The sequence below is a fragment of the Desmodus rotundus genome, chromosome 7 (genome assembly GCF_022682495.2).
Source record: "Desmodus rotundus isolate HL8 chromosome 7, HLdesRot8A.1, whole genome shotgun sequence".
In the NCBI taxonomy this organism is placed as follows: domain Eukaryota; kingdom Metazoa; phylum Chordata; class Mammalia; order Chiroptera; family Phyllostomidae; genus Desmodus; species Desmodus rotundus.
The window spans coordinates 29,255,413-29,282,267 of record NC_071393.1 but is presented as its reverse complement, the minus strand read 5'-3'; the positions used below and the strand labels follow the sequence as shown (position 1 = coordinate 29,282,267).

Here is a 26,855-nt window from a genome sequence, read left to right as displayed (position 1 = left end):
TAGGAAAAAATATACTAAAAATATTTATTAGAAAGGGTTATATAAACTTTGAATACCATCCCCAGACCACATGCTTCTTAAAAAAGAAAGCAACAAATATGCAAAGTCCCAAATGACCTCAGTCCATGATAGTCAGGCAGTCCAGACTCCAGATACCCCCTAAATCACAGCTTAGGAACGAAGTTTTCCTAACACTCGTTTTATCATGATTGACTTTCAGAGGTGTGCTATACAGGAAGTGCACCCACAGAGCCCTTCCGCACCTTTAGCTGAGGTGCAGAGGACAGAAAAAGAGAGGAGGCCATTTTCTCTCCATTTTTCCTTTCCCATGCCTTTGCTTTATAAATAGGAAAACCCTCCATGGAAGTACCCAGATCCCTGGAAGAGGATCCAGTGATCCAGCCAAGTGCAGACAAATCAAGATGACGTGGATCCAAGAGAGGCCTACGGTTTGGTGATGTGTCTGCACTGGTCGCCTGTGTGCATCAGGAAAACAAGGCAGTGTGTCCTTTTGTGACGCCCCCATCAAGGCGGCTCCTCCAGCTCTCTGAAGACGCTGCACCGCTGCCAACACACAGTGAAGGGTCCGCCTAGAAGGGGCCTTCCATCTAATCCATGACTCGTTTGCAACAGAACTGTCCACAAGGAGCTGCTTGAGGCCAAGTCAAGTTGCCCCTTAAACATCGTGCCAGAAGACCGAGTCTGGGTGCTACTCCTGAAGCAGGCTTCGAGAGATCAGCATCCTCATCACTTCATTGCTGCCTGTAAGGCGGGGCAAGAAGGAAGCAGTCAGTAGCAGCAAAGTCTGCCACCCCGGCAAGGCTCTGACCAGGGTGCTCCAAGCCTAGCTCAGGGCAGTCGTGCATGTGAGTGACAGTCGCTGCTTTTATCCCTGCATGGGATCAAATTACCAGACTTCTCTCTGAACTACAGAAAAGTGTCAGAAAGTGAACAAAGTTACTTTTAAAAAACCTCTCCTGATGGTAAAAATGCTTATATGGAAGAAGGGGAGGAGGGGGAGGAGGGGGAAAGGGGGAGGGGGAGGGGGAGGAGGAAGAGGAGAAGGAGAAGAAGAAATGGTGTATATATAGTATAATTCTATTTTTTTTTAAATGAACCTATAAAAGCATAGAAAAAGACCAAAGGAGATATTTTTGGACTTAAATATAAAAGGAGTCCAAAGTATTAATTCTAGATGTGGAAACATAAGTGATTTTTTTACTGTCCCTATATTTTATAAGTTTTCAGCAATAAATACACCAATTTCTTTGGTCATCAGAACACTCAATTTTAAAACATTTCCCTGAAAGGGGGTTGAACACTTGCTTCATTTTTAGTGTCCTTTAATGCAAAGAGAAATATGAACCCCCATGAGGGATTAATAACCACACATTTCAAAAAAATCAAATCTAAAATTTCAGATTTATCCAATAACGAAGTCCATGATACAACAAAGTGATAAAGATCAGTGCCCATGTTTTTCAAAGGAGTGGATGATGATATGGCCTGAAATAAATGTACCTGCCTTTTCCCACTTATTCTACCAGGATTAAAAGACAGGGTTACGATGAAGGTAAAGTCTCCTACACTCATAACACTGGGTGAAAAGTAACTGTAGGAGCAGTAGAGGAGAAAAACTAACTTACCGTATTTTGCCATGTATAATGCACACCCACATTTTTGGCCCAAACTTTCAGGAAAAAAATCTTTCATTGTAATTTTTAATTTCAATTATTTATTTATTTATGTTTACATACTTGTATTCCAGGGTATTATCTTGCACATGGATATTGTTGTCACTTTCTTGAGCTACACTTTTAATGCATAAGCATAAATAAAAGAATTAAAAACATTTATACAGCTATGGAATTACTACTACCCGTGTATAATGCACATCCTTATTTTTCCCTCAAAAATTTGGGCAAAAAAGTACAGGTTATACACAGCAAAATATGGTAATTGGAGCACTAGCAACTGAGCTTCCGACCACACCTCAGAGATGAGGTGCACGGCAAGAGGCACAGGCTAACCTTGAGAAGCCTGTGATTTGAACATCACACCAGAGCAGTGGGTCTCAGAGTGTGGTTCTCAGACAAGCAGCAGCAGTCTCACTTGAAAACTTCCTGCAGATGCAAATCTCAGGCCACCCAAGAACCACTGAGTCAGAAACTTGGGGGGCAGCAATCTGTCTTTACTAGCTCTCCCGGTGACTCTGATTCGCATGTGTGCTTGGGTTTGAGAAGGGTGCTTTGCAAGCGGCAGGGATGCCAATGCTCAGAGGCTTCCATGATAGCTCATTAAAGCAGCCCCACACTATTTCACTGACAGTCACTGAGACGAGCCTTTGCCACATCTGCTTTTCCTATCGTGTCCCAGCGCCAGCTGCCTACACTAGCTGGAACACAGGGATGTAATTTCAAGACGCATGCACTGGTGTGGAAAGTGGAGAAGGCCACGCTCTGAGAGTGACTCCAGTAGCTTGCACATTCCTCCTCCCAAAAGTCTGTGATTACCAAGAAGATACCCATATTCTAGGACTGATTTTACTGAGAAATCCAGTAGCAAAATTCACGAGATGTCTTTTATACCAAGGGTGTCAAACTCATTTTCACCGGGAGCCCTATCAGCCTTGTGGTTGCCTTCAAAGGGCGAAAGTAATTTTAGGACTGTACAAATGTAACTACTCCTTAATTAGGGGCAAGGAGCTCGGCGCTGCTGCTGGGGAGAAACAAGGGCCAGATGAAATGGGGTGGAGGGCCGGATTTGGCCCTCGGGCCTTGTGTCTGCCACCTGTGCTCTAGACCATCTGGCTGATAATCAACTTGTAGAGGCCGTGGTGATCAAAATGGCTCACATCCACCCTGTGAATTACTGTGCAGAAGTTTCAGGATTCCAGAGGACCAAGTAGTCACTTTGTAACACTAAAGAATAGTCACTGCCAGAGTTTTCAAAATGTCTTTTCATGTATTATCTCAGTTTCCATCTTCTCTAAAATTTACAAAGAAAAAGATGAGAAGTGAAGTGAATTGATGGCCTATCCACATGACCAAGCAGAGCCTCCTGACTCCCTGGCTAGTGCTCTTTGCACGGAAGCAACAGGCCCTTCTGGAGCAGGGTCAGGAGGAGGGAGGATGCCCATGACATACAGGGCCTGGTGGAACGCTGAGACCAGCCGTGAGGCTGGAGATGCTGCAACCATTCCAAAAGGAAGAGAATAACCCCTGGAAATGTTTACCTTCCAGGATTTGGTGGACCCTGGAGTCCCGCACATACTGCTGAACAGCATAGTCCTTCAGGTAGCCGTAGCCGCCGTGCATCTGCAAGGCCTGGTTGCAGATCTGCAGGGAGACAGGGATGAGTCACCTTGAACGTCCAGAAGACTGGAACAAGTGGCTTGTCTCTCCACCCCTGCCCCCAATCTGGCAGCCTCTGTGAACTAATATGAGAAAGAACCACCTACAGATAACCAGCCAAGCCAAAAAGGGGCTCCATGTTCTCTGTTGCCAGAGACAACAAGCGGAGTTCACCGGCTGAACTTGTTGGTTCCCACCAGACAGGCAAAGCAGAGACCTCTGTCTCTCTGGCTCGCAGGGAGGAGCGGCCTGCAACCACCACGGCTGGGATTCTATGAAGCTCAGGTACATCTAGTGGCAACGCAGCCTCCATGCGGACATGGCTTTGCCCCTGACACTGTAAACATGGCACATCTGGATGAGAGGCGCTGGGCTACTCTGAACCTTCTTCCGAAGGCAGATCCCATCTAGACCACAACCAAGCGACAATGACAGAATAAAGTATGTAATGGCATGGGACAGGTAAAAGGCCAGCTATGAGACCTCCCCTGCAGGTCCCCCATGAGTGAACTTATATCCTTAAGCCCCAAGGCGATCCCTGAAGCACCCCAGGAGTTAACTTAAGCCCCTCAACGCACCTGGACACAGCAGTGCTCCCTGTTCACCCAGGAGAGCCAGAGAGCATGCATCGCCACTTACGGCAAAACACTCGTCTGTAGCAAAGAGCTTGGCCATGGAGCACAGGGCCACCGCGTCTTCCCGTCCCTCCTGCAGGGCCACTGCGGCACTGCGGATCATCAGCCGTGAGGCCACCAGCCTGGTTGCCATGTCAGCCAGTTTGAACTGCAGGTACTACGGCAATAGGGGGAAAGAGAGCCAGACAAGACAGACAGGCTTAGAGCAGCACCCAATCTGAGGCCCTCTGGAAGACATCTCTATAAGGAACCTTTCCTAAGTGACTTGAAGCCTCAAAGCCTTCTGCCTCTTCTACAGAGGAAATGTACTGCCCACAAGTTCTAAGTCCACTTCACTTGCCCTGCACTTATATTATTACCTCTGGGAAAAATTATTGCTAGACAGACAGCACCAATTCTGGCTCAGATGGGGGCAGAACTCCACCCTCCTGGAGAAAGTGGGCCCCAGAGCAGGTCTCCTGCAAAGATGGGGAAGCAAAGCAGAGACACCTGAGCAGTTACCTGGTTACTGGCCAGAGGCTCTCCAAACTGCTTCCGGACGTTGAGGTGGTCTCGGGTGAGGATGACCGAAGCATGAGCAGCCCCGAGAGAACACGAAGCTGGAAAGGAAGGGAGCCGACACTGACAGAGCCAGGAGGACAGTGCCACCTGCCCCTCCGCTTCCTCCCTGCCCTCCCCTCCGTGTTCTCACCAACATTGATCCTCCCTCCATTCAGGCCTTTCATGGCGATAAGGAAGCCCTGCCCCTCGTTCCCAATTCTGTTGGCCACAGGGACAGCACAGTCTTCAAAGATGACGGCTCGGGTTGGCTGAGAGTTCCACCCAACCTGGCAAAAATCAGGGAGTGTATGGCTGTGCAAGCATTCACCGTTCGGGGCAGTGTTGGACGAAAGCCTGGGTAGCACAGGCTCCATTTTCCTGAGATCAGACCCTTGAGAACTTAAAATGAGGAAAAATGAAAGTTCAGATTTAAATATTTGACAGATATTTTTCAGCTAACCATTTTTAACATATTAAAAGCATCTATTCTAATGTCCACTCTATTGGACTACTCACATGTTTCTCACAATTTCTTTTAGGGTTGGGGAGGGGCTGCCATCATTTCTGGTGCCTCTATGCATATACAGTGCCTTAGATAATATAAGAAGTATTACTCTTATAAGATACAGATAAGAATTATTGGGATTGTTTGTCCTTATGTAAGCACATTGGCATTATTAACAACAGCCACACTTCTCCTCTCACAAGCTTAGCGTTCTTCCAGGGTGTTATAAATAACCTGCACTGAGTTGGCCACACCTAGGTCAGCATTAGCTCAGAGAGATGCGGCGATGTGCCGGCACCAGCTCCCCAGAGACAAGCTCATCTTTTCCTAGCTTGGCTTTCAGTGACACTGCTGGCCTGACATCAGCTATGGTGGGAGCATTACACCACAGACACTGGCAAACTAGGAGGGTTGTGGCGGGGGGGTGGGGGGGGGGTGGGGGGGGTGTTTCCCAGATAGCTGATTTACCAGCACATCCTTGAATATGTCAGTCACAAGTCCCAGAGAAAATTTTGAATACCTAAGACATAGTCCATGTCATGCAGCCAACTAGCTGTATTCGTCGTCCACCAAATCGCTGCGCTTTTTTGTGGTCTTGGTCTTCCCTTATGTAAGGGAGTTGCACTAGAAAGCCAGCAGAGCTACTTTCATCAAATAAAATCTTGTTCTGATGTTTCATATGTAAATAGAAGAGGGCTCTCGCTACTCGACCCCTTCGCCTCCTCTTCCAGGTGCTTCCCAAGGCTTCAGAGAACTCTGAGGTTTGGTGATGCAGATTTTAAAACAACACTATATAAAATCTCCCAGTTCCTTAGCTCTCCGAAAACAGTACTGCCTTCACATTACTACCACTCCCTTATAGAAAAACATTCAATAACTCCCGTTTGTTAGGAAGATGAACTTTCTTCCTCAGCCCTTTAGTTAAGGCCTTCTAAAATGTAGCCCAACGCTCCCTTTCCCGCCTTCTCTTCTAGAGGTCACCGGTAAGCATTCTCCACCCCGGGCAAGCTGGTCCACACACTGGGCTACTGGGTTTAACCCATACTTTGCCTGTCCCGCTCCCTCCACTGGAAATGTGGCCTAGTCCCAACCTCTGGCAGTCTGGTTAAATGAAGCCTCCTGAGGCCTTCCCAGCCACTTGAGCCAGCAGCAAGCCTGCTCTCTTTCAAGCTCTGCCATCTTCTCAGGTTGCCAGCACCTGAAACAAAACCACTTCTCCTCATCAGCACCTGTCTCATGAATTTGGCTTTAGTGGTGGCAGGCAGTTGGGCCTGCAGGGTCGTCTACCCCAGTTTCAGACTGGTGAGACAGCCAGGAGCAAACGAGAGCCTGTCGTAAGTCCTTAGACTTTGGAGGGGATTCCCTAGGCTGACTGACCCTGAGAGAGACCTCAGGAGTCCCTAATATCGCCAAGTGAATTCACTCAAGGACTATCCCTTGCTCTCTCTTGGCACTGGTTGCTTGCTACGCCCTGCTGGGGGAAGGAAAAGAAGGTGAAGCGATTAGCCAAAAAATATATATGCAGGACCCATGGACAATGACAATGGTGTGGGGATTGCATGAGAAAGTGGGGAGGCTAGGTGGAGAGAGGCAAAAGGGAAAACACTGAGACAGCTGTAATAGCATAAACAATATTTAAAAAAAATAATAAAAACAGAATGAATAGATATAACAAAAATGAAAGGTTTTTGATAAAGCTTTTCTATAATAATTACATATATCTAAATATAGTTTTCCAAAGTCTGTGGTAACTTAAAACTTCAGAGTTTTGCTACATTAAATGATGAAAATTATTAAATATCTGGATATTTTGAAATAACAATACTGAAATATTAATTGATCTAAGTTTGCCTACTTTTGGCTTCTTCTTACAAAGAAGCTAGAGGATAGATTTAGATCTGTTAAGGAATATATCTTGTACTTTATTTGAAGTATGTCTTTTGAAAATGTGTGTTTTCAAATAAAAATAGTGTTTCTAAAAGTTATGGAATGTGTTCATAAAAGTATCAGTCTAAAGAATGTGAATTACTTATTTTCAGTTCTCACTAAAAAAAAGATCAAGGTTTCTAACAGTTAAGAATTCTAATTAAGTTAGAAAAAAACTGTATGGTTTCATAACTAAAGATATAACGTATAATACTAGTTGTTAAGGAAAAAAATAAATTGCTCTAAAGCTGGTTATTTCTGAATGGGTAAGAAGGCTTAGAAATAGAAATCTTAATAGGAAATTAAATAGGTAAGCTGAATAATGAATTTAATTAGGTAAACTAATCTAACCATCAAAAGTAAACTAATACAAAATTTGTTTGGTTCTTATTCAGTCTGTCAAAAGGGAAAAAAGTTTTTCCTGTATCTGCCTAGAAAGCAAAGATTCAATGTATTATTGAATTAGTTATGTCATGTTATATTAATCAGGTACTTAATTATTTAAAAACCCATCTTTTTAATTCTAAGAACTATAGTTTTGCTAAATGTGTTTGTGTTTGAAAACTTTGGTTGTCACTTTTTAAAAAATTTTTCTATTTATATATTTTTAGAGAGAGGGGAAGGGAGGGAGACAGGCAGGGAGAGAAATATCGATGTGAGAAGGAGACGTCAATCAGTTGCCCCTATCACACCCCCAACCAGGGACCTGGCCTGCAAACCAGGCACGTGTCCTGATCGGGAATCGAATTGGCGATCTTTTGGTTTGTGGGATGATGTCCACTCCACTAAGCCACTCAAGTCAGGGCCTTTTGTTGTCACTTTGAGTAAATAAATAATTTAATATTATTTCATAATAACATGTAATTATTTAGTCAAGTATGTTTGACGGCCTTCCCAGAGTTTACATTTTAAGACTTTTTGAGCTAGAACTGGCTTTGAGTCATTCCAATGGGCCCTTGGAATACCTCAAGGATTTGTTCTTTCTCCTTATGAAGAAACTTTAAACTGATTAGGCCTTTCTGAAATACTTAAAGTACACGGGAAGCTTTGTCAAATTAAAAAAATAATAACCATTGTATGTTTTATTTGTATAATGTACTTTTATTATTAAAATAAATGTTCTAGAGATTATATAAAAATCTCCAGGAGTCTACAAAGTTCTGATATACTTTCATTTGTAGTTCTAATTGTTATCTTAAGAGGTTACTAAAGAAAAGCAAATTCCTTTGTCAATTGCATTATAATCAGATCTATAACTATGTCATTTTAAGTTCTCTCTGTCATTTACAGAAAGTCATTGTTTTGCTCTGATGCATTTGCAAGTATGTTACATTTTCAAAAAATCTATAGAATGGACTCTGACTTATTCTAAATTACATATTTCTGAGAAAATTTTTCAGATAAAACCTTTGAACTGAATAAAGTTTAGTAGAACTCTATAGAATAACTGGATTCATGGATATACTGGCAAATCAGAATAAACAAAAACTGATTATGGAACTGGATATACTAAAATTAATTAAAATTTTTGTAATTTTTTGCTGAAAATATTGCTAATTTTTAATCTTTTGTTTTCCAGATATAAGTTGTTTTTTTCTTAAAACAATTTGGTAAATTATACTTTCATAAGCAATATGGAGACATTTATTTTTTCTCCACTCCTAATCCTTCCAAAATTATTATTTTCATAGCAATACATTTGTTTGCATAAATCCAATAGGAATCTCATTTTTTCATAAGAGGACACGTAAAGCCAGTTTTATTTACCAACACTTTGACTGGAACGTCATGTCTGAGTGAGACATGACTAGACTGTTGAGGTCACCAGAAAGTTTTAAGTAATGAAGACTGACTTTGAATTTGATACAAGCCCTTGGAGAAATGGCCTGGTACTTTGCTTATTCATATGGTTGGTTCACAGCAGGCTTTCTAGGTAAGGAGTGATGGTGCTTTCTTGGGACATAGCAAAGGAAGAACCACAAGACATTCTGGGGACCTTGAGGACTTGAGCAACTCACCCAAACCTGTAGCTATTACAGGCAAAGCTGGGTGGCAACTGTGTGGCTTGGCTTCTTTGTCCTGAGAGGCTAATTGAAGCTCAATCTGAAAATTCCTTATAAGATTCCGGCAAAGCAGATTTAAGAAAGCTTACATAATCAATGGCCATTCCTGTTGTGTTTATGCAAATATCAGGCTGAATTGAAACTAGAGTTAATGCAATAAATGAATTGGTCTTGATTTGGCTCTTTGATAAAATAAGGGTGACTTTAGGGAAAGAAAAATTCTATTTCCAGACTCTATATACACAATTATGGACATTAGAGCACAGTTCAGTTGTCTTCCAAGTTTTATTTTTCATTTATGAAAGGAACTGGATCCTCAATTTTCTAGCTTTTGCTCTATAATATTGAGATTTGTAACACAGTTTGTCTCCACCAGGTTACAAGCCCTACTTGTACTCAGGGATTGCCACCTCTAGACACCATCACCGCCTCCTTCCATGCCAGTCCTCATCTCCCTCTGACAGACAGCAAGAATCTGTTGGCCCAGAAGAAAAACGTCACCCCTCTTCAGCAGAAAACAGTTACATAAGAGATCCTGCGCCCTTTCCCTGAACGCCTTCAGAGCCAAGATTCTCGAGGGAGGAATGTGGTAGGCAGTTGCCCAAGATCAGAGCAAGGCCGGGTACAAAAGGTCACCAAGGTGGAAAGCCTCGAGTGCCTAGCAAGAGGCATAAAAATAAAAATAAAAATAAAGAAAAAGAAGTAAAAAAAGAAACATATAGGCAAATAATAAATAAGGAGGCCCAGGGACTCCTCTGGACACATCCCGACCCATCATTAGGAGCCCAGGGTACAACTGACCGTGGGGAACAAATTGACTAACTTTTTAGTAGACACGGAAGCCACTTACTCAGTTTTAAATACAAGAATGACTAAAAGAAGTCAGGAAATCATCTAGGTAGCAGGAGTTAGTGGACAGATGCAATAAAAGACCTTTCTCCAGCCTTTAGAATGCCAACTCAGAGATCTTAAGTCATCATACAGCTTCTTCTATATGCCTGAATGTTCAATCCCTCTGCTGGAATAGGACTTGCCCTATAAGTACGCAGCCAAGTAACCTTTTTCCTAGAAAGGCAGCAGCTTCCCCTGCAGGTTTGATTGGAAAATGCGCTCCAACTCAGGTACTTTTATCGTGTTCAGGGGAACCCAGAGGAGAACTGTTCCCTCTTGAGATCTATGAGCAAGTAGAAACCAGCATCGCTAAGATTCACCAACAGGCTGCATGGTTCCAACAAACGTTAGACCACCATACTCCTCCCCTTGAGGAAATGGGAAAAGGAATTACAGACCAGCTTTCTTTGTTTTCACAGACACCACATAGGGTTAAGGTCTATTTTAGGGGAGTATTCTAAAACTTAAGGTAGCTATACTTACTTTTTTCCATATATTTAATGTTTAAAATAATCGCCTGCTGTTTTAGCAAATTTGGTAAGGCACTATCTAAACCTCCAGAAATGCCTTTCTTCAATGCTAAAAGCTTTGCTTCTGATCAAAACTTCTATTTCTTAATAAATTGCAAGAAACTACTCCTAAGTCACCACAGAAGTAGAGCCAGAATTGACAGTAGAGAGCTGTCGCCATGATTTAATATTCCCAGTGTAGTGATCCAAGTTACGCATTCTGTAACAAATCAAAGTGTGTAATTAACCCTGTGCTTTTAATCAGCCCTATGCCCCTGCTCTGGCCAAGGTCTTGCTATAGCAGAATAACCTGTTCCAAAACGAGGAGCACTGACCCCACAATGAGCCACAGGCATCTGGCTGACACACATCGCGATGTAACAGCAGAACAAGAGGAACGAGCCCACGCAGAACTACAGCAGAACAAGAGGAACGAGCCCACGCAGAGCTACAGCAGAACAAGAGGAACGAGCCCACGCAGAGCTACAGCAGAACAAGAGGAACGAGCCCACGCAGAGCTACAGCAGAACAAGAGGAACGAGCCCACGCAGAGCTACAGCAGAACAAGAGGAACGAGCCCACGCAGAGCTACAGCAGAACAAGAGGAACGAGCCCACGCAGAACTGCTTGGCTCTGCTTCACTCACCCTCTCCTCACCCCCAATTCCCTACTCAAGAGAAACTGCATGTCCACACTGCTGCCCAGGAATTCTCCCTCTCCCGAATTCCCACCAACTCCCTCACGAACATCACTGGCTCCACAGGAAGATGGTTTTTAAGGCATGAGCCTGCCATCTTCTCGGGTTGCAGGCACTTGAAATAAAACCACTTTCCCTCTCCCCAGAGCCTGTCTCCCAAGTGTGGCTTCCGTGATGGCAGTCAATTGAGCCTGTGGGATCATTTCTCCCAGTTTCCTTACCGTAAGTCAGGAACCTTCCAACACTGGCCTGTACAGGGGCTGCCTATGAACTTGTCTCCCCAGCCAGCATATAAACACCTCATGTAAAATGGAGCAGAAAGTTCTGGCCTCGGTACGTCTGCTGGAGCAGTCGTTACATCAAGTGCCTGAGTCAGTACAACTGGGTCCTGTACAGTTACGTGTCAGGGTGCATACGCCATTCTGCGTTTTATAATCCAAAACAGACATTCCTAGGGTCTAGAAATCCTATGGCTGTATGTCTTATATTGGTCTGGCCCAAAAGTTCATTTAGTTTTTTTCTGTAAGATGGCTCTAGTAGCTCTTGGTTGTCTTTAACTGAGCAATTTTGTTAGACTGATGTGACAGCTGTCATATCAGTGTGCATTAAAAAAAAAACTTATCAAAATTGGTGAATTTTTGTGTAGCCATTTGAATATTGAAGATGAAAGAAAATATGTAATATTTTCAGTGAATCACTTTATTATTTCAAGAAAGGTAAAAATGCAACTGAAACGCAAAACAAGATTTATGCAGTGTATGGAGAAGGTGCTGTGACTGATCGAATGTGCCAAAGTGGTTTGCGAAGTTGTTTGGTACTGTTGATATTTTGGCCAAATAATTCTTTGCTGTGGGGCTGCCTTATGAATTCGAAAATGTTTAGCAGCACCCCTGGCTTCTACCCACTAGAAGCCAATGGCAGGAAATAGCCAAGTACTCAAAATATCCAAATCAATAAAGTTATTGGTGAAAATGAAAAATCTGTTTTTATTTTACAGAAGAAACTAAACATATTTTTTGGCCAACATAATACATCACACATAGCATATATGTCTTATACAGATGAGACAGCATATGCCTCATAACCCTAAACAAGGCTAGGAGTGACTTTTGTATCCCTCTAGGAGTTAGCATAATGCTTTGATTACAGCATGCATCTAGTAAATACCTGCTATGTTATAAAAAGGGCATAACTCCTTGGCAGTTAGAAAGGATCAGGAAGGATCAAGCAGGGAAATTTGGACATACTAGGAGCTATGAAAGAAGTATATTTAGGGATGATTTCATTGCCTGACTTCTCCCCCAAGGCCCCAACTATAACAGTGCATATCAAAGGTAAGACTGTTCTGATCATCTGGCCTAACAAACTAAACGGCTCTCACCCTTATTACCAGTAATAGTTACATAATTACAGTTCCACTGCTCATGGCCTGGCCATAAGATTTCTCAATCCTAAAAATGTCTTCTCAAAGCATCCATGGAAATACCCTCCCTCTGAACATTACTGAAATACCCATAATCATCTCCAAAGAATTCTATTTTATTTTTATTAAAAGAAGAAAAGTGGCCCAAAAACATCATTTGAGACTTCTAGTAACCAGATCTTCTGTAAGTATTTCTTCTTGAGATATCAGAGTGCACCAAAATAAAAAACTGGAAGAGGAACACAGACTAAAAGTGGAAAGAGGAGAGATGAGAGAAAGATCGCTCGCACCGGAACAACAGGCAGCTTGTGGGCCTGACCGGCAAACTTGGCCACTGTTGCCAGTGGCCTGCTGGTTGTTAACAAGGCCCAATTGTATTTCATATGTTCCTGTCAAAATCCTACTAGAAGCAACTGTCTCCAAAGCAAGTTAGAAAGTCTGTGAACCTGTTTCCAGAAACAGAGCAGAGCTTGGTCTGGTGGGGGCAGCATCAGAACTTGAGCTGTTTCCTGTCAATTGCCACTTACCTTCTTCTCCTTCTTGCCAAAGCTGAGGCCAGGGGTCCCCTTCTCAACAACGATGCACGAGATGCCTTTGGCGCCTGGTCCTCCTGTTCGGCACATGACCACATAGGTGTCTGACTCGCCTCCACCACTGATGAAGGCCTGTGGGGGGGAGGTGGTGCCCAGGGGTCAGGGAGGACTCCAGCTGATCACCCAGGGGAACAGCTGGGGCCCTCCCGACAGCAGGACACTAAGTGGCACAATGGCACAGAGCTACTAAGGAGGGCTAAAAAGAAACTGCACTGACTAGGCAGTCAGGGATCTAGCTGAGGAGACTATGAAAAGGCTAGACCAAAATGAATGAAATTACATGGAACCAGACCAGAAGAGATAGGAACAGTGAAGGTGATAAAGGGAAGTGAGCCACAGGTTCTCTCCCTAGCATGTAAAAATCCTACGGGATATTAACTCGCAGATAGCAAGGATGCAGGCGATGTGAGCAAGAAGATGGAGACAATGTCCCAGTTGTTCTGGGAGAGCGCACTGGTACCTTGGAGCCATTGAGGATATAAAGATCTCCTTGTCGTTTAGCTGAGGTCAGAAGGGAGGCAGCATCGCTCCCACTTCCTAAGGCAGGGATCAGAGAGAAAGCAGAGAGGGTGGGGGAGCAAGTCAGCAAAGTTGAGGGAGCTTCAGCATGGTTCCACCTCCCAGGAAACCATCCCTTATGACAAACAGCGCAGAGTCTGATACTTCAAAATTGAGACCGCCTAAGGAACTCTGTACTTGGTAAAAATCACATACAGCAGTCAGGCCATTTCCCATTTTTATTACACTGTCCTGCAGTGAGCCTGGAGAAACTTTGCCCTAGAGGCCTCTTAGTTTTGTAACATCAAGTCATGAGAAATTGTTACTCTATAACCAAACTTCCTGGCAGACAAGGGTGGCATGTACCAATCTGCTAAGGAGTGCCCAGTGACTTCACTTGAGCAACATCTCACCTGCAGTATGGCAAACCCACCTGGCTCAGTGAGGCAGTAGGAAGCAAACTTCTCCATGGTACAGAGCGGTGGGCAAAATTTGTGCCTCTGTTCCTCATTTCCAAAGGTATCGATCATCCAGACACACATGCTGACAGGTACAGCAAGAACAAAAGGCACTCACAGAGGAAAAGATGGAAGAGGAAATTTGGGAGGGGAGGGGAGGGGGAAGGAAAGCAAAGGCAGAAAGGTAGGCAGAAGGAGAAGAGAGAGTAGGAAGGGAAAAGTCACAATCAAGAAGATTCAACTTTGCATACCACCCGGGGATAACCTGGGCCAAGGTGTTTCTCCATGTACACTCATGCTACTTCTAGTTAGCTCCCTGATCTCCCTAAGCTCCCTAAAATTCTAAGAGTTTTATGTATTTTCCCAAATTTCTGGAGGATTCCTCTTTGGGTTGAGGAAAAGGCAAACAGGGCCCTGACCACAGTACAGAAGTCTGTTTGGGGCCATTCGATCTGGGATTTGGGGGAAAGGCAGGCAGGCCTGATTCTCTGAGCCATATACATGATGACAAATTCAAGTCCAACAGGTGGCAGCAGCCCTAGAATGAACTTTTAACAGTCTGGTTCTTCAAAGGCAACCAACCTGAAAAGATACATCTTTTTCCTATTTACCTGAAATTCTCTAGGCAACCCAGTGAGCACTGCACTGTGCTTTCCAAGCTTGGGCACTCACTTGTGGATGCTTATATAGGCCGTGGTGCTGGTGCAGCCTGTAGCCAAGGCTTCGAAGATGACAGAGGCATCGAGCCGTGACAGTCCTGACCCACCTACATCCGTTTGTACGTAGACCCCACCGAAGCCTAGCTGGGCTGCCTTCCGCATCATGTCCACTGGGAACAGTTCCTGTGCACAAAAGGGAGCAGAGTCATCAGTAAGAGATTCACAGATGGACTTTTCTTTAGGGGGCACAGAGAAGGATGGGCACGTTTGCATTTGGGAGTACAGGGATTCTCTTAGCTTAATATGCCTGTCTCTTGTGTATACAGTGGTATCAGTTGAAATGCATTCTATAAGGACTGGTTTTCTTTTCATTATCAACACAACTGCCTTGGTTACAGAAGAGCCCCAAATCCTTGTACAATAAAATAAAAACAAAACCGGTATTTTCAAGATGATGAGAGTGCCTTCTAAAGAAGGAATCACTTCATTACCAGTACTCTCATTTGTAAGTGGAGAATAAACAGTGAACAGTTAGGATTACAAGGACATGAAGACAGGCACTTGTTGGAATATCTAGCCACAGAAAAACTTCTACCTTCTGGTCCCACTCTGCCATATGAGGAGCCATCTCCCGGGCTGCAAAGTCAAAGGCCACTTTCTGAAATCCTTTCTGTTCTTCATTTAGTCCCATGGAAGCTGTGGGCAAGATCGATTACATTCAGTTCCAGAACAGGGGTCCAGGGAGCGTGCCGCAAACAAGAAGCACCACGAAGCTGGGACAGTGGCCCTGTCAGAGCTTTTCCCATACACAGCACTACCCTTAACACCCAAACAATGGCACCGCCCACTGTTATTCAGTTTCTTTGATATATGGGGTTGGCCAAAGTCCATTTAGTTTTTTCTGTAAAATAAAACTCAAATTTTTCATTTTCATGAATAACTATTTATTTGGATATTTTGAGTACTTTGGCTATCTCCTGCTATTGGCTTCTAGTGGGTAGAGGCCAGGGGTGCTGCTAAACATTTTCGAATGCATAAGGCAGCCCCACATAGAGAATTATTTGGCCAAAATGTGAACAGTACCAAGAAACTGTGCAAACCACTTTTGACACATTTGATCAGTCACAGCACCTTCTCTATACCCTGCACAAATCTTGTTTTGCATTTCAGTTGCGTTTTTACCTTCTTGAAATAATAAAGCATAATATGCCAAAGATATTGCATATTTTCTTTCATCTTCAATATTAAAATGGTTACACAAAAATTCACCAATTTTGATGTTTTTTAAAAAATGCATGCTGAAATGACAGCTGTCACAATACAACCTAACAAAATTGTTTCCAATGAAGTTAAAGACAACCAAGAGCTACTAGAGCCATCGTACAGAAAAAAACTAAACAAACTTTTTGGCAAATCCAGTATTATCTCCTTTTCCCTTCTTCCTTTACTCCCAAGTGGATTGACTTTATTTACCTCCTAGTTATTCTTTCAACACCCCTCTTTATGTCATCCTCTTCCTAAATCCACATTAAAGTAATAATGAACACATCATGGTAAACATTTTTTCCGTTCGGCTGTCCCCCGGGGCTGTGTCCATGTCCTGGGAAAACCGTGCCCTATCTACGTACATCTGTCTACTGCGGTCTACCTGCGCCAACACTCACTGTGAAAGATCGATCGGGAAAGGAAGATGCGTATACTTCAGCTTACTTTCCAAATTAAGGAAAAGATCTTAGAATAAGGCCCTGCCCTTAGCAAGTCTCAGACACTCAGGGAGGACAATGTCGATGAAAGTGTTTCGGTGTTGAAACATGGTGAAGGTCTTACCAATCTGTTTTCACCCCATGAACTCAGAATTCTTAGAACATTTTCTATCCTAACTGTCAGTGCTGTGACTTTGGGTGATTGCTTCACTTGTAGGTCAAAGATACTTAAGAGCTAAGGACAATGAATAACTAAGCAATACCAACAGGCAGGTAGTACAGCTTCATGGGAAGAGGTTTTTCTAGAGCTTTAAACGTCTTTGTGAAAGACTACACTACGAGTATTTCATCAGAGATGATACTTTGTAAGAGGAAGAGATCTGGACCTGCCGACATAAAACAGAGTGACTATTCAATTCACAATATTGAATTCACTTTACAAATTTTCTTTAATGAGCCAGTTCTCCTAATGACATGAACACTATTTAATTTTTCCCATTTTTCAAAAACTGCACAGAGTGAGGCAAGATTGAATTGGAAAGCAGAGCTGTAAGCAACTAGCCTACAGCTTAGTATAAAGTAAGACCTTAGTAAAGTAAGGTCTAAAATATGTTTCCTGTTCTAGCTAGAGGCGGGCCAGAAGCTAAAAGCTAAGACCCAGGCAAAACTCCTGTGAAAAATGACATCCTTGTGGGGATTGAGCAGAGAATTTAGAAAAGAGAGGACCAGAGATTCTGGGAGTCGGCACACCACAGCAGGGTCAGCAACCTGCAGGGTGAATCAGACTTACAATGGCCACACTTATTTCTCTTTGGTTGTTTCTGAGTACTGACATTTTGAAAGGACCACCTGGCTCAGCTGTGCTAAGAGAAATAAAGAAGTGTGTGCCTAGACTTGGAGGCACAGCGAAGCCAGGAAGCACAATAGTAGCTGTAAAAGCGAAAGGGGAAGAGAAAATGCAGGGCTCTATGACCTTGCGGGGGTGTCCACCCTTTTGGCATGTCAGGGCCACCCAGGAAGAAGAAGAGTTGTCTTGGGTGACACATTAAATACACTGCAACATGTAATTACAAAAAAAAAATCTCATAATGTTTTAAGTAAATTTATGATTTTGTGTTGGGCCCCATTCATAGCCACCCTGGGCTGCAGGCCGCAGGTTGGACACACCTATAAGGGTTCACCCTGCAGTGCTAACCTGGTTGTTCTGGCGTGATGCTAAGGAGCACTACAGGAAGACCATGGATCCTCACTCAACAGAAGTTTATTTCAGTGCAACACCCCAGAGCCCTTCCAGCGGAGAACAAGTTTGGGGGCGGAGCCAGTTTCTCCAGGGCAGATGTGGGCATCTTCCGTGGAGGCAGGAGAAGGCAGTCTGTCTGCATCAGGTCTCTCATTACAAGGGGAGACTCAGAAACAAACAGTTGTGAGGATGAAAGATCATGCTGCCTTGAGAAGCCCAGAGCAGACAGGTACCGTAGGTGTTATCCTCGGGAATATCGTTAGGGGTAAGCAATTCATGATTCCCTGACTAGGAGTCAGCCCACTCATTTGCACATCCTTGCAGAAAGGCCCCGTAGACCATGGCTCAAAGCCCATTCACACAAGAGTGCTTATTGACGTCTACTGCGGAGCAGCACTGGGATTTCAAAGACGACCACAGCCTGGTAGCACAAAGGACGACATAGATGGTAACACTGCTCACATCTTACCGTGTAAAGTTAAGGGCTACAGAATTTCAGCCCCAGCAAGAGCTCAATAAATGTTTAGTTATTATTATTATTATTGTTATTAATAGTATTTGACAGTAAAACAAGTAGTTCAAGGAAAAAACAGATTTTAATGGCATCCTAAGTAAATAACAGGGAACAGGTATACCCAAATCATATATAAGTAAATACAACATAGTTACATGTTTTAAGATAACAAATAGTTTTCGCTAAAGGGTGCTAATGACAGGAAAGCACTACTTGGAGGAAAAAAATGGAAAAGGCAAGTTAAAAAGCAAAATCTACACAAGAAAGCACAGTTACTAATTAAACACACCTAAATTCCCAGAAAACGTACACTGTGAAACAAAACTGAAACCTTGTGAAGTTTGCTGAGGTTACCGGCAGAGGCCAAGGAGCCAACGCACACCTCTGACAGGCGCACACACGCTAAAATGGCAAAGCTAGGTAGGAAAAGGGTCCCAGGGAGAGGAGGAAAGTCTTCACTGCGCAGCAACAGAAGTACAAGAGGTGAAGACACATACAAAGAACAAGATCAAATGATACAATACTCTTTAAAAGCATCCAACGTGCAGAATCAATGGTTCTGTTTGAGAATCTCGGCGTTCAAGGCATGCTTGGGAAATTGCAGCAAATTATAGTGAAAGTGCACTGGTCAAGGAATCAGGCACTTGAGCTCTGGTTCTCAAATTGTCAATTGTGCATCTTTCAGTAAGTCGGGTACATCTGTCAACTCAGCCAGGGCATTGTCAACTGAGGGGGCTCCACTAGACTTTGAATAAATTTCCTCATTTGCAAAATGATACTACCTGCAAAGTGAGGAAATTACATGTAAGTGTGTAATACATATTGAAATATAAAATCATGATTTTCTCAAAATTATTTTTCACATTAAAATGTGCAATGAAACAATGAGAAATATTTGTTGATCACTTCCATTAGTTTGACATTTTAACAAGTAGGATGATATATTGAAAAGACAATTTCCTTTTATTTTACTATTTAAAATGTAATTTCCTTTAAAAATGTGAACAAGCACCTCACTGGCTGAAGCTACACTGCTGGCTGCTTAACCTCTGGTTGACAGAACTACTTCCTATTGGCTTTGCTCTGCACAAGGTCGACCTTGTTTACCAAGTTCTAACGCTAGACCAGGGCAGCTCCTTGTGAAGTGCTGAGCACCGAGGAGAAAGCCGAATTCCACACCTTGGTGTACTTTCTAGAGCTGAGTGTCAGTCTAAGGGATTCATAGACTATTCCACTGTAAAAAAAAAAAAAAAAGGTGGGGGGTGTCATTTATTTAAAATTTTAAAAAACCTATTTCAGGAAAAAAAAGTGGTTAGTTAGGTGCTTGAGAGGCACAAAGTGGCTGGGGATCTCCTGGTCAGCCGAGGTCCTTCCAACCCCTCCCTGGTATTCCCATCTAGGTCACCTGCCTGGTCCTGGAAGACCTTCAGGTCTGTAAACGCTGGTAGTTCCCTATTTGCAATATATTTTTTTCTTTAGGAATTTCAACAGTAAAAGCTATCGGTGTAAATTTATAGAATCTAAATACATGAGCAAATCTGTACTACTTGGAGTTTTTTCTCATCTATCATTACCGGCACCACTTTTTACATTCTTACTGCCTTTATGACCTATTGTTATGATTTAAAAAAACCGAAGTCACGAGTTTCTGCACCTCTCTAAGCAATCGCTCATTGTCCAACAGCAGGGGTCATAACACTGTATCTGAGTTGTGAGGATAAATGTAAAGTCCTTAGTTGCTGTACTCATTTCGTAAGCAAACTTATGAAACATGATATCAAGAGGTTGACAATAACTGCGATTAAGGAAGGTCTGAACAATAAAGGAATAAATAGCATCAGCAACAAGGATTAAGCTGCGTTAGCTGCAGGGCCCCCATGCGGTAGAGAGGCAGTTTCGGACAAGTTTCCAAGTTCCTCTAGACAAGCGATTTTCAACCTTGTGCATTCCACGGCACACATAAACTAATTACTAATACTCTGTGGCACACCCACAATACATACTTTTGCCAATCTGACAAAAAAAATACGTGTATTTTTTAAAAAGTAGGTATAGTTTTGATTCATTCACCCCAGACAGCTATTGTCAGTGCCCCTGACTAAATAGTGAGGTAGTGCTTGTCTCAAAACTGCTCGCGGCGCCCCGGTGGGAAACCCCAGCTCCAGAGGGGTGCGGTGGGCCGGAGGAAGGACAGGGCTCCGGAACCAGTGAAAGGCCTGGGTCACTTGTTTCGGGAGCCTGCTTCACATCCACGTCCTTTGGGCGGGGCGCGGGGGGGGCGGAGGTATAGGGGGCGAGTAGCTGACCAGACCCGGGGGCGCAACAGGTGGCTTGAGGTGGGAAAGCCTGAGAAGCGCCACCCAGGTGGATGGGATATGGGCCAGGGGGAGGAGCCCAGCCGGGGGTGACTTCCCGGAGGGATGGCGGAGAGCGAAAAAGGGAATGCGGGTAGAAGGGGGTGCGGGCCCGAGGGTGAAGGCGGTGCCGACCTCCTCGGGGTGACAGACCGCTCCATGGGCGCGGAGACCACGGCCCTAGCCCGGGTCCCGAACACCTGTTCCCCGGGGTGAGCCTTACGATCGATGCAGGAGACCAAGCTCCGGCGGCCGCTGTCGGCGGGGGCCCGAAGACCACTGCGAGGGCAGCAGAGCCACGTCCCGAGACGCCAGCAGCCGCTCCGCCACATAGCAGCCGTTCCAGCTACAGCCGAGGAGGGAAAGCGGGTGAGCTAGGAGAGCCTGCCGGAGCCCCAGCTGGGTGGCCCAGCCCTCCGCCCCCGCATCCCGACCAGCACCGCGCGCCCTAGGAGCTGTAGTGCACTCTGGGAGCTGTAGTGCGCCCCGCGGCCCCGCGATCGGAGTTCAGGCCGGTCTGCGCCGGGAGCACGGACTACAACACCCAGAGGCCCGCGTTGAAAGCGCCTCCGGGAGGTTGGCTGGGGTCCAGTCTGCGGAGTGCTGGGTTAGCCTTCTGGGAAGTGGTGACCGAGTGAGCCAAGGATCGAGGGAAAATCCGAGAAGAGTTTAGAGGCAGGTTACGCGAGACGGAAATAGGGTCGTAGATAATTGGAGGAAGGATTTGCGGGGTTGAAACCCAGTTGCCTGTGTGCTTCGCAAAAGAGCCTCGGGGCTGAAACAGTCTAAATTTCCTTTCATTGTCTCCATCTTGCTCTGCGCAGGTTTCTCGGGGGCAGATACAGAGTTGCCTCTTGTATCACTGTCGATTCCAGAGTCTTCCGCTCTTCGGCCCCGTGCAGGTAGACCATGCCGAGACCCAGGAAGAGGCTGGCTGGGGTTTCTGGGCAAGGTGAGCTTGCACTTAGGCTGCAAAAAGGCAGCCTCACAGAGGACTTTCCTCGAGGGTGTTTAATACTGTTCCCTTTCGACTCCCTGCCTGTGGGGAGAATCCTTTGCGGATTATTTTTTGTGTTATCCCTAGTTGCCCTCTATCTTCTCCTTTACTCCCTACCAAACTTATACCCAGAACCCTTTCTGTACGTTTGTTCATTCGAGCAGTAGCTGTTTGGTAAGCACAACAAATGTTTGTGATACAGGGTGGCACTTACAGTTCCTACTTTCAGGAAGAATGCAAACAGACATAAGTGAAAAGATCTGAGACGCTAGATTGCTAGGTGTGTAAGAGCGGGCAGGAATCACAGAGAAGTCTGTGAGAAGGAAGTGGAGTTTGAGTCCAGCCTTAAAAAATGAGAGGCTTTCCACATGCAAAGAAAACGAGATGTCATTTTTATATTCACAAAGATTAAGTAGCACTGAGTGGATGAATAGCAGGAACAATGCAATTCAAGGTGGAGAAAGTACCTCTTTTGGGAATGGCAAGGGTTCCAGATTGACTACAACAGAGTTATTTAACAACATGTAATGTTTAGTGTGCCTCTTGACTCCAAAGGGGCCGCTAGGAACTAGGCTAGGAACGTCTGGAGATGTAGACATCCAGAGATGATATTTAATGATGACTGACATAAGAACTTTGACTTCAGAGGCTGTGCAGAATAGTCATTAGGTGTGGATTCAGATAGAGCAGAGTGACAGGTTCCTAATTCTACTGTTTACTGGTTGTACCACCTGGGATACATTTTCCAGATGAATAAAACATAAGTTATATGGATTAACAGAATTACGATTAGGGTAGCAGAGGGGTTTGTCATGTAGCAAGAATTTAACAACTGTTAGCTATTGAGTTCCTACTGTGTTCCAGGCACTTTTTCTCTAATTCACTTAGGATAAAATCCAGTCTTTATCATGTCTACATAAAGTCCTGAATGAGTTGCTTCATCCAGCTTCTCTTGGCACCATCAGCAGAAAGGAGGCAGGCCATAAAAGCAGTGATCCAGAAGGAAAGTGTGAAATGATGATGACAATAACAGCTAAAATTTATTATTTATTATAAAGCCAGGCATTGTCTTAAGCCCATCGTTTCTATTATATTATTTAATCTTCAAAACAAGGCCATGGAGTGGGGGCTTACTTTCTTCATAGGGAAGAATAGCCTCAGCAAAGACACAGGAGTGGGTGAGGGAAGGAAAAACATTGACTACTTAATGTATGCCCAGGTACTCAGCTAGGACTTTTCATTTTAAATTAAACCATGTAAGGTACTCCTATCCCATTGAATGGATAGTCCAGGATATCCTGTAAGGTGGTGCATTCGTGTCCCATTTTTATAGAAGTAAGTTCAGCAGTTAAGCTGCCACTGTTGGTAACTGACAGATCCAGGATTTGAGTCCGACCGACTCCAGTCTGACTCCAAACGTGTGCTTTTTGCACAGTGGAACATTACCTCTCATCACATATGACAGCTCCCTTCTTTTTTTGCTTCTCCTATTGCAGACAAGAAGGGGCCAGCAGGTAAGCGTACCAAGACTGAGAGTGCAAGTGAGGCATCAACTAAAATGGAGAACTCCAGCCCTCAGAGGACTTCAGCCCTTAAAAAATGTGGGAAGAATCTAAGCAGCTACTGGCTGATGAAGTCAGAGCCAGAAAGCCGACTAGAGAAAGGTGTAGATGTGAAGGTGAGACCACGTACCTGTCCCTAATCCTTTCAAGCTTTTTTTAAAAAATAAAAAATTAATATGGACACCACAGGGTTCCATTACCAGCTTCATATCTTTGAAGGGTAGGGAAAAGGTAATGAGGAATAAAAGCAACAGGATTTTTTATCATCAACTATCTCTTTTGTGATTTTCTAGCTAGCGGAGGGGTGGCAGACTTTCTCTGTAACGGGCCAGATGCTAAATATTTTAGGCTGCCTGGTCTTAGAGTTGCCATTGCAGCCCAGCTGTTGCAAGGAAGTTGTCAGAGCCAAAATACACATAAATGGTGGCTGGGTTCCCGTAAAACTGGATCCAAAAATCAGGTGTGGGGTTAGCCTTGCCCTGGAAGCGGTCGTGTGCCAGCCCCTAATCTAGACATTTCTATCTTAGATTGCCTTTTTCTTGCCACCTGTCATGCTCCCAGGGAATTCATGTAAACCAATTTTAATAATAGCCCAGAAAAAATATAATTAGAAATGTTATAGAATAGATAATATTTACTAAGTGAAATAAAAATAACCAACAGATTGCTTTATGCTCTGCATTATCCATTCAACTAATCCTCCTAATTAGCAAGGTTAAGGTAACACAAAGCTTACTACACTCACCCAATACAAGTGCCTCTGTAGAGTTTATTCTTGTATTATTACTTATTAATTCATGTATTCCCATACGAACAACTATGAACCTACTTTTGCCCACCTGGTAACATGAAGGACAATGAGCTGGATCGAGTGCTGTATTCAGGTAGCCCTTGAAATGAGCTGCTACCTTAACATTTAGTTTTCAAGGCACAAAAATAAGAAAAAATGGTGTGTTTTTCCCTCATGAAAAGTGTATTAGCAAGACCATTCATATGTATTACTTGAGATACAATGTCATTTCCTCTTCTGTGTCCTTCTATAGCAAACTGTACTTACATTGTTTTGTAATGTTTTTCACAAAAAATTACCCCCAATGGACAGTCAACTTCATGGGGACAACAGTCATGTACTAATTATTGCATGTGTAGCATTTTACGCAGTGCCATGCATGGTTAGTACTCAATAAAGTTTGCTGAATAGAAAAACAAAAAGAAAGAACAAGTGCCTCTGTAGAACTGTTTCCCAGCAAACTACATCTTTCCACTGTAGCCAGGAGTACTCCAGTGTACGGGAAGCGGTGGTCGGTTTCCATATATCCTTACCAAGTGGCCCAGGGTTATTTAAGGAATGGCTTTATTTCCTGTCGCCTAGTTCAGCATTGAGGACCTCAAAGCAGAGCCCAAGCAGACAGCATGCTGGGATGGTGTTCGCAACTATCAGGTAAGGTGAGGGCCAGAGTGGGTCGGTCTCTGCCTCTTCTGAGTTATGCAGTGGCAAACTCTCTGGGCCAAGGTTGATTTTTCCCAGAACCCAAGCTAAAAATGTACTCAAAAGCACCTTAATTACTCTGATGGCAAGCAATTTGCAAATGGAGTGTGTTTTAGCCAGTGTCCTGATACAAGTCTGGGTATCTTGGCAAAAGCAAGAATTGAATGGGGGAAAACTGCTAAAGAAAAACTCATTTAATAAAAGCAGAGTTGCTTTCTGCTAACAGCTGGTGTTTTCCAGTTGGTAGAGAGGATAGTTCTTACTTCCTCTCTCCTGGGACAGGCCCGGAACTTCCTTAGAGCCATGAAGCTGGAGGAAGAAGCCTTTTTCTACCATAGCAACTGCAAAGAGCCAGGCATCGCAGGAGTTGTGAAGGTTAGTTGTACAGGCTTTGGTCTGCACCCCTCTCCACGTGTAGGTACAAAGAGATACAGCTTAAATAGGTAAGGAAAAAAGTGTCCTCCTCCCTGTCCCTGCTCTCACGGTACTATGGGAAAACTGCCCGGGCCCCTTCCTGTGTGACGGGGATTACGACAAGAATAGGCCTTCATTCCAGGTCCCACTGGCAGACTTCCCTCCATTTCTACACCTTGGTCTTTCACCCCAAACAAGCCTGATGGTAGCTCTTCCGAGCCAGAAGATATCAGGATAAAATTACTATCCACAGGTGAAAAAGCAGTGGCATCAAAAACATACTTTTAAGGTTTTTGTCAGAATGGGGTTGATTTCCAGTTTGCCTTAGAGTGTGCATTATTTCCAGATACCTGAGCCCCCACTGGCTCTACAGCAAGGCAGGCGGGGTAAGAAGGTGCAGGGCTGGTGGAACTAAAGGTTGGACTCGCCCTAAAGGTTGGCCCTGGCGCTGACTCTCCAGGCGAGTGATTGGAGGTGTGGTTGTGGTTTTGGTTGCAGATTGTGAAGGAGGCTTACCCAGACCACACACAGTTTGAGAAGAGCAGCCCCCATTATGATCCATCCAGCAAAAAAGACAACCCCAAATGGTCCATGGTAAGGACCACTGTTTTTCCTGTTTCGTGAGGGAAGGCGGGACAAAGGGAGGAAGAAGGCCTGGGGTCTGTTTAGGTCGAGGTACAGAGCTCAGCTCTGACTCGGATGTGGTTCCCTTGACTTTGGAGAGAGCAGAGCACTGGCAGCGCTGCCCAGGGGAACCTTCTGCGGCAGCTGGGACACAGAATGGACACAGTCCAGCTGGACATTTCTGCCCCACACACTGTTGTCACGTAGGTGGACGTGCAGTTTGTCCGGATGATGAAGCGTTTCCTTCCCCTGGCTGAGCTCAAAACCCATCACCAAGCTCACAAAGCCACTGGCGGGCCTTTAAAAAACATGGCGCTCTTCACCCGCCAGAGACTGTCAGTTCAGCCCCTGACCCAAGGTAAGCGCAGGCCCCTGCTTCCTCACCCGCACACCAGGACGACACTGGCAGTTCACACTCGCTAACGGGTTATGCCCGGACACAGCACTTAACCCGAGTCCTCACCTGTAGCATCTTCGCAGGAGGAAACGCGTCCTGCGCTGCCCACTGCTGCGCTCCCAGTACCCAACAGTGCTTGGCATGTAGTAGCCCTCCGTGACTAGTTTCTGAGCCAAGACCACCTGCCTCTAGCCTGAGCCATGCCCAGCACGACTTCCCTGTGCAAGAGGAGACACAGACCTAACTCTTCCTTTCTTTTTCCCCTTTGTGGTAGAGGAGTTTGACTTTATTTTGAGCCTGGAGGAAAAGGAACCAAGTTGACTGGGACGCTCGCTGGAATGGGCAAGGCATTACGCCAGAGAAATGAAGCTTTGTAAGACAGCACATGTGAGGAGGCTCACTTGTTATGTTCGTTCGCGGTTTGTACTTCTCAATAAAACACTGATCTCAAGTTGGAAAGCTCTTCTTTTACAACAGCACTGGGTGTAGTACAACCCTCCCCTGTGGGTCTTCTGTGTCAGGCTGCTCTTTCCCCTTGGGCCACGTGCAGGGCCACCTCCATGCGCTTCCTTCACAGTGGCAACGTCAGCATGTGGGGCGCAGTCTGTTAAGACCCACTCAAGCAAACCTTTGTCTTTTCACACCGCCTTCCTCACCTGCCCCTGGGGTCACATGGGCCCACAGGGGTTTAAACCAGTGGCTTTATCAGGATAAAATTATTAACCACAGGTAAAAAAGCAGTGGCACCAAGGACATGCTTTTAAGATTTTTGTCAAAATGGGGTTGATTTCCTGTTTGCCCTAGACTGTGC

At 44.5% G+C, this 26,855-nt stretch overlaps 2 protein-coding genes across 5 annotated transcripts; one reads left to right on the top strand and one right to left on the bottom strand.

Annotated features, from left to right (window-relative positions):
* Nucleotides 1-20,998, bottom strand: ACAD8 (acyl-CoA dehydrogenase family member 8). Of its 3 annotated transcripts, none has more exons than XM_024557323.4 (11): nt 20,785-20,998; nt 15,346-15,446; nt 14,764-14,933; nt 14,067-14,176; nt 13,596-13,672; nt 13,070-13,207; nt 4,680-4,815; nt 4,490-4,587; nt 3,932-4,145; nt 3,236-3,338; nt 1-762 (listed from the first exon to the last, which is right to left on the bottom strand). In XM_024557323.4, exons 1-11 carry the CDS (start codon nt 20,891-20,893, stop codon nt 753-755), a joined length of 1,266 nt encoding a protein of 421 aa, XP_024413091.2. In that variant the 5' UTR covers nt 20,894-20,998; the 3' UTR covers nt 1-752. The 3 variants fall into 3 exon arrangements, with proteins under 3 accessions (XP_024413091.2, XP_024413092.2, XP_024413093.2); XM_024557324.4 differs by having other exon boundaries at nt 3,993-4,145; nt 20,785-20,996; XM_024557325.4 differs by lacking the exon at nt 20,785-20,998 and adding an exon at nt 17,649-18,168.
* Nucleotides 20,999-21,068: 70 nt separating this feature from the next.
* Nucleotides 21,069-26,495, top strand: THYN1 (thymocyte nuclear protein 1). Of its 2 annotated transcripts, none has more exons than XM_053927852.1 (8): nt 21,069-21,187; nt 21,386-21,513; nt 23,055-23,236; nt 24,493-24,561; nt 24,892-24,984; nt 25,522-25,617; nt 25,855-26,005; nt 26,319-26,495. In XM_053927852.1, exons 2-8 carry the CDS (start codon nt 21,471-21,473, stop codon nt 26,363-26,365), a joined length of 681 nt encoding a protein of 226 aa, XP_053783827.1. In that variant the 5' UTR covers nt 21,069-21,187; nt 21,386-21,470; the 3' UTR covers nt 26,366-26,495. The 2 variants fall into 2 exon arrangements, with proteins under 2 accessions (XP_053783827.1, XP_045048659.1); XM_045192724.2 differs by having other exon boundaries at nt 21,111-21,236.
* The last annotated feature ends 360 nt before the right edge of the window (nt 26,496-26,855 follow it).